Genomic DNA, 7,119 nt, shown 5'->3' with positions numbered 1-7,119 from the left:
CATGTCCCAGTGTCTGTGTAGTGAATGGCACAGCTTGGAGGCCTTCAATGGCCAAAAGTGACTGTGGTCACAGGGGCCTAGAGTGGTCAAGGAAGGCTTCCTGGGGGAGGTGGAATTGAGCTAAGCCTTAAAGGAAAGGAACAATTGATGGGTAGGCACTTGTGGGAGAAAGGTATTGAGTCCTCAAGGCCGAGGAGGGGCAAGAATGGCCACCTTATCCTTCCCCACCGTGATGCAGGCTGGAAGGAGGGAGGTGGGGCTGGGCCCCTTCATTCTCTTGCCCTGCTGTAGATCAAGGCTTTGTGCCTAAGCTGGGCCTAGGGGTTGTCCCTCCTATGAAAGCTCAGAGCCCTTGCCTCTACTTGGCCAACCCACGAAGAGCTGCATTATGCACTGGAGCACTGGGATGGGGTAGCAGGGCCAAGAAGAGGGGCTGGGAGAAGGTGAGACACCATCTCTGCAGCAAACAGGCTGGAAGAGGGGGGTGACTTGTTTGTGGTTCTCTCCTGAAGGCTTGGATGGTAGACAGCAGCGGGCAATCTGTGAAGCCATGAAATCCTGCTGCTGGGGTGTGAGCATGTGTGTGTGATGGGGTGAGGGTGTGTGTCACCAGTGTGTGTGTGCTGGGTAAGATCGGCACCCACCACCCACTCGCCTGGGCAGAGTAACTTGCTCAGTTTCTTTATGCTTCCCTTCCCCTGGGTCAGCTCAGATTTATTCACCCAAATCATGTGTCCTGCAGGCCTGCCATGTATTAGATGCTTCCACTGCTTTTTTGTCATTCACTTTGCCAACAAAATTGTGAATGGGTCATTCTGCCACTTTGTAGATGAGGCTCAGTGACGTTAAGTGACTTGCTCACAGTCACACAGCCAACCAGAGGCAGAACCGGGAACTGAACTCACACACACCTCTCCCCATGGACAGAGCTCTCTCTGCCTCTCCATACCTCCCGTTACGAGACCGGACAGCACCCTTCGTGCTCCATAACCCTGGGCCTCTGAGGACATGAGGACAGGTTTCCAGGAGACAGGAGGGGGAGCCACTGCCGCCCAGACCACCAAGGGTTAAACCTTGTCCGGTAGGCCTTCTTCTGCCCCCAGCAATTTTATTGTCTCCAGAAGTAAGTTTACTCCTGGCGGTGAGCAAACAGCACTTTGGCATCTGTCAGCCAGGACTGGACCGGGGAGTGGGGAGGGACCCTGCCCCGCAGGCCCGTGCCTCTCCGGGCCCCTGCTGTCTGCCCACGCCCGGGGAGGGGGCGGACTGGACCCCGGCCAGACCCCAGCCAGACCCCGGCATAGCTCTGCTGAACTGGTTTCGTCTTCATTCGCGTCCCCTGCCCCCCAACTGAGGCCCTGCAGCCAGCTGCTTGGATGTCCCCAGCTAGGTCTAGGCCTGGAGAGGCCTTCTTCCTCAAGCAGGGCCTGGGAAGGAGGAAGGAGATTAAGGGCTAGGAGTGGGCAGCTGGAGCCGCCCCAGAAAGGGGAGCTCCAGGGGGCCGGGTGGCGTGGCTCCCTGCCGTGCGGATCTGTCGCAGGCGTCCCCTTGGTGCGTCCCCGGGGCCGGCGCACGCCCATCCAGGGACACCTGTGTGCTGGCAGCAACCCAGGTTCCTCCTCCTGCTCCACAGGTCGCCCTCCCCATCAGAACCCCACCTGGCCCATTCACGGGGTTCCCTGCCCCCAGGGCTCCCCATAACTAAACGGAACTAAGACAAGGCAATCTTTTGTCTTCAATTGATGATTCCTGTTTGGCTAGAAGCAGGGGCTGCAAATGGAGGTGGGTATTTTTTTGGGGGGGGCAATGTTAAAGGAGATGGGGTGGTGAATGGATTCGATCTCCATCTCAACATTTTCTGTGTTTGGGAGAGAGTCTCAGGGGTGGGGCGGCTTGAGTAATGGGTTTGTGTCAAGGCCCCTGCCAGTCTCAGCTGGCCCCCAGCCTCATGCCCCAGGCTGCCAGGGAGGGCCATAGGGGCCTCTGAGAAAGCCATAACCACACTGCGGGTAGCTGAGGCCCGGGTCGGCACACAGTGAATTAGGACCAGACCGCGGACATCTAGCTGGGACGGGGCCGCAGCTGGGAGAGGCAGAGGCAGGGGCTCGAACCTGGAGCAGGGCCTGGTAAGGGCTGGGCCTGGGAGGGGACAGTTGAATGACCGGAGCTCTGGGGCCCCCTACTTCCCTGAACAGTCCCCTGGAGGAGCCCTCCCAGGGGTCCCACACAGAAATCCTCACCCCCAGAGGTCAGGAGGGCCACAGGAAAATTGGCATGGCCTGAAGTCACGCCACTGAGAACCAAGGACTGTGGACAACCAGGAACCATGTGTCTCGGCTGTCAGTTTTAGAATTTTGCTTTAAAAATCAAAACCTATTTGGGGGCCAAATTCACCCTTGGACTCTGAGGTGGGGCACTGCAGACCCAGCACTCTCCCCCACCCCCCACCCCCCACCAAACACCCCAGCCCTCCTTCTTGAAGCCTAGAAAGCCAGAGGGGGCTCCGGGAGCCTCTGGGACCGGCCTGCCCTGTACAGCAAGATGCAGGTCCCCGGCCTGTGGGTGGTCAGCCAGGGCAGCACCCCGACTGCTCATGCACCGCCCTTCCCGTCCCCTCAGACATCCTGACCACAAACAGCTCTTGGAGGGCTCCGAAACCCCCCGGAACTGAAGACGCACAAGTCTCAAGATGACAGAGTCAAGCCAGGTTGACACAGTTCTGGATTTTATCCACAGTCATACAGTCACCACTTATATATATATATATTTATATTTATATACCTTTAAATTACACAATCATGTACAAAACAGGTGCATTGCTGAGACCACAGCACTTCTCGGAGTTTCACAAGTGTCGGAACGAATGGAGTTGGGAAGCCAAGGGCGGCAGACGGCGGGCGGCGGGGCGGCCCCGGGTCCTCGCAGAACCAGGCCGCAGACCGGCAGGTAACTGGGGGTGAAACACATTTACTCACCGAGCCCCACCGAGGCGGGCCCGTGCAGCATCAAGGGTGCGGGCAGGGGGCTGCGGGAGGCGGCCACGGCCCGGTGAGGGGCACGTCCCCTACGCTCCGTGGTGAGTGCCCTGACGCCAGCACTGGCTGGGCCCCCAGGAGCTAAGGAGGCTTCCAGGTGGGAGACCCTCCTGCTCCGGGGTCCTGAGGAGCCTGGAGACTGAGAGAGGGTGGCCCCAAGTGGGGCTGTGGAGATGGGTGCTCAGAGGGGTGGGGCTTCAAGGGCCTGCCCCAGGGTGGGCAGCCAGAGGGCTGCAGGGGGGCAGGCCTGGGGTCCGGCCAGTGCCACATCCCCTGGCCGCGTGCCAGGAAGCCAAGGGCACGGAGAGGGGCTGCCCAGGCCCTGAGGTGCAGATGTGCCCGACTTCCTGCCCTTCCAGGGTGGTGATGAGGGGCGGAGGCCCCAAAACCCTAATTCTTGCCTCAAGGAGAGGGGGAAGAGGTTTTTGCTCTGGAGCTGGGATGCCTGGGAGTCAGGGCTAAGGGCTTCTGAAAACTTCCTTCAGGCGCTGAGGGGCCCAGGACACATCTCAGCGTGCAGCGGACGCCCCAAGAGCAGGCAGCGATGAAGAAGAGGATGCTGGGGGAGGGGAACTGCCTGCTCCTGGGGTCCCACTGCCCCCATGCCCCACAACTCCCCTGGCCTGGCCCTGAGGGAAGCCTGTCCCTGCTCAGGCCCCTGCCAGAGTGGGCTGGGAGTCTCTGTGCAGGGCCTTGAGGCTGGGGGTTGACGTGGGAGAGGCAGGGAGTGAAAGAGGACTAAAGAGGGGCACAAGGGGCTGGGGTGCCAGGAGGCCCGGTGGTGTGGGGAGGAGGAGGGTGCCTGCAGCCCTGAGGCCGGGAAGTGGCCTCAGCTGTGAGCAGTTTCCCGATGCTACATGAAGTCCTCACCCCAGAGGTCCTGCGGCGCCCCCACTTCTCAGGGTCTTGTCCTGCCCTGATCTGCTCCCAAGTCCCCACCTCCACTCCCACGGAGACCACTGATTTCACCACTACAGGAAACCCTCCCTACTTTGGGTGTTCCCTTTGCCTCCACCCATCCCCCAAAGTTCTTTAACTGGCCCTCAGGCTTGGAGAGCTGGGGGTGGGGTGGAGGTGGGGGGTGGGGGTGGGGGCCGGCTGCCAGCAGGGGGCATGTTGTTCCTGGGGCTGGGGTGAAAGGAAGACATGGTAACTGCCCTGTTCCTCTTACCAGACTCCTGCCTCTCCCCCACAGCTGCCAGCTTTCCTCAGTGGCCTCCAGTGTCTCCCCAGGCTGGCCAGGGAAGGGGAGGTGGGCGGGGTGGGGGCCCAAGGGGCCTTGCAGGTGCAAGACTTCATCTCATGGAGGCTGATGTTGGATTTGGAAGGACACGGAGGGTGGGTGGGTGGGCAAGGTGACCTCCTCCCCAGGAAATGGGAGGCGGCTGCTACTATTGCTGCCTTTCCCCTGGGCTTTGAGGGGGCAGGGGTCTCAAGTTATAGGGGGCCTTTGGCTCTGAAGAAGAGCTTGCGTTCAAAGTGCTGATGGTAGGAAGGAGGAGCCCCACCAGGGTCTCAGTCCCCTCCGCTGGGCTGGGGCTGGGAGGGCGGGACTGAGGGCCTGCTCTCCCTGCGCCTCAGTGACCCTGCCATCTCCTCCAGCTCACCCTCCTTCATGCCTGGAGTTGTCTAGGGGCCCTGGAAACCTCTGTGGGGGAGGACATGACCATCCCTCCTCCAGGCACACCTGTCCCACACGGCTGCGGGCCACCAGGGAGAGGATGGTGTGGGGGCTAGGAGAAGGCACCCCCCAGGGCAGAGTGGAAAACCTGAAACCTGGGAGGCCTCCCCTCTCTTAAAGTGGAGGGTGGTGGAGGGGGGATAGGGGAGGGCAGGAGGAAGAGGTTAGGAAACTAGGCCTAGAGAAGGGTGGGGTGTCAGGTGCTGGTGGCATCCAGGGTGGAGCGAGGTTGGGGGAGTGGACCAAGGTGAAAGGGTCCAGGAAACACCCCTCAGGGCTCAGGGGACTCTTTGGTGGGATCTGAAGAGCAAATGTCTGATGTCACCGTTGGGCTAAAGTCCTAAGACCCTCATCTACCCTTGGGGCGGTCACCCCAAGTCCCTCCACCCTGGCCTCCAGGAGGCGCTGCAAATGCTTCTGTCTCTTTGTGGTTTTTTTGTTGTTGTCGTTCTGTTTTGTTCTGTTTTGACTTTTAAAAAAATAAAAGCTTGATCGGAAAATATGTCTGGAACTCTATGGCGAGGGGAGGGAGACGAGAGGAGGGGAGGTCAGGGAGGTGGGGGGCGAGGAGCTGGAGGGGATGTGGAGGGGGCAGGGCAGCTAGATGGCCTCCACGTAGTTGGCGGGGTAGAGGCCCAGCTGCCCGCTGTCCAGCCGCCCGCGGCACCAGCCCTGCTCATCCTCCTCGCCCAGTTTGGTGAGCTCATCTCCTGGGAAAGGGGACACAAGGGAGGCGCTCAGGATTGCGTGGGCTCGTAAGCAGGGCGGGCCTCACGCTAGGGGAGCCCTCCAGTATTCAGCTGAGTCCGCCCCAATGTGCTCCCTCCTGCCCCAATTATTGCCCCAACGACCCAACTTCTGTACTCGCTCTTAGTAGGAGACCAACCCCAGCCCCAGTCCAGCGCCCAAGTGCCACCTCCAAATCCTAGGCCTCACCTCCAGTTGCTTTTCCCGGGTCTAGGCCGGGTTCCCCGCAGCCCTCCCTCCCCATCCCCCACCCCTCCCCCTCCCCCACCCCTCCCCCACCCCTCCCCATCCCCCACCCCCTCCCCACCCTCCCCCTCCCCTACCCCCTCCCCATCCCCTCCACCCCCTCTCCATCCCCCCAACCCCCCTCTCCATCCCCGCCCAGAACACGCCCGCCCACCCACGTCCTGACTCCGCCTCCACCCCGCCTCCCAGCCCCCGGCCCGCCCCCACCGCATTCTCCGCAAATCCCTACAAACCCCCGCCCCAGGCCCCGCCCCCCCAATCCGGGCCAGGTCCTGTCCTCTCCGCTCAGGTGCCCGCCCTAGGCCTCGCCCCAGCCCCGTACCGGCTTTGAAGCTGAGCTCATCCTGCTCCTGTCCCTCGTAGTCGTAGAGCGCCCGCACCCGCACGCCCTTGGCTTCGTCCTCAAAAGGGTTGGCGCCCCCATTGGCCTCAGTGCCCCCGAAGGGGTTCCCGCTCTCGTCGTCCGACCACTCGGTGGCGTAGGGTTGGCCCCTGTCATAGCTGCTAACGCTGAGACACGGAGGGGAAGACCCGGCATGAATGGTCCCCTGGGCTCGTCCCTGGAGCTGCCCCCTCCTTCTAGCCAGAGCCCTGGCCCCAATTTCCCCCACGGCTGGAACACGGATTGACCGCACGGGGTGGGGGGTGGGGGGGCGTGCCGAGCCAGTGAGCCGCAAGACAGCCCTTTAAACAAATGTGAGGGGGGGGTGGAGTCGGGGTAGGGGTGGGGGTGGGTGGGGGCATAAGCATTATTACCCAAGTCTTGACTGAGGGAGTGCTGCAAGGGACCCAGAGAACAACTGTCCCCTCATATGAGGGGGCAGGACAGCCTAGTGTTGAGAGCAAGGATTCTGGGGCCAGACCTCCTGGGCATCATGTCCTTGGCTCGGAGACTCACTAACTAGCTGTGTGACCTTGGATAAGTCACTCAACTTCTCTGGGCTTCAGTTTCTCCATATGTAAAGTGAGAATATCTACACATTTCTCAAAGTTTGGAGTGGTTTAAATAAGTTAATATGTGGAAACTGCTTAAAGCAGTGCCTGACCTGGTAGGCAGTCAGAAGGATTAGCCATTAGCCTCCTCCTCTCAGAAGAGAATGTGGTTGCTGCGAATTGTGCCATTTTCTGGGGTAGAACTCAGTTGCTCCAGAGTGGGGGTCCCTCTAGCCCCCAGGAAGCTCCCATGAGAGGTACTCACCTGCCACGGTCCCCAGCCTGGGATGTGGATTCCACCGCCCCAGTGGCGTTGGTCAGTGTCACCCCCTCTGGCTTCTTGGGTTGTTTCTCCTTCTTGGTGGTTGTGTGAGGGAGGTCTGGATTCCACTCCTGGTGGGGGCCAGGGGAGCAGTCAGGCTGGGGGGCTGAACCCTGAGACCCATTCCAGCCACTTTGGGCTACCCCTTCCCAATC

At 61.0% G+C, this 7,119-nt stretch overlaps 1 protein-coding gene across 3 annotated transcripts in view; it reads right to left on the bottom strand.

Moving 5' to 3' along the window:
- Nucleotides 1–4,444: 4,444 nt before the first annotated feature.
- The window catches only part of PACSIN1 (protein kinase C and casein kinase substrate in neurons 1), a 70,654-nt gene continuing 67,979 nt past the window's right edge, over nt 4,445–7,119 (bottom strand). For all 3 annotated transcript variants that reach the window (XM_077159210.1, XM_077159212.1, XM_077159211.1), the window contains 3 exons: nt 6,908–7,035; nt 6,032–6,219; nt 4,445–5,426 (listed from right to left, as the gene is read on the bottom strand). In XM_077159210.1, coding sequence (XP_077015325.1) covers nt 5,317–5,426; nt 6,032–6,219; nt 6,908–7,035 — 426 coding nt within the window. In that variant the 3' untranslated portion in view covers nt 4,445–5,316. The remainder of the gene's footprint in view (nt 5,427–6,031; nt 6,220–6,907; nt 7,036–7,119) is intronic.

Source organism: Tamandua tetradactyla, chromosome 5 (genome assembly GCF_023851605.1).
Source record: "Tamandua tetradactyla isolate mTamTet1 chromosome 5, mTamTet1.pri, whole genome shotgun sequence".
NCBI lineage: Eukaryota > Metazoa > Chordata > Mammalia > Pilosa > Myrmecophagidae > Tamandua > Tamandua tetradactyla.
This window is presented reverse-complemented; position numbering and strand designations above follow the sequence as displayed.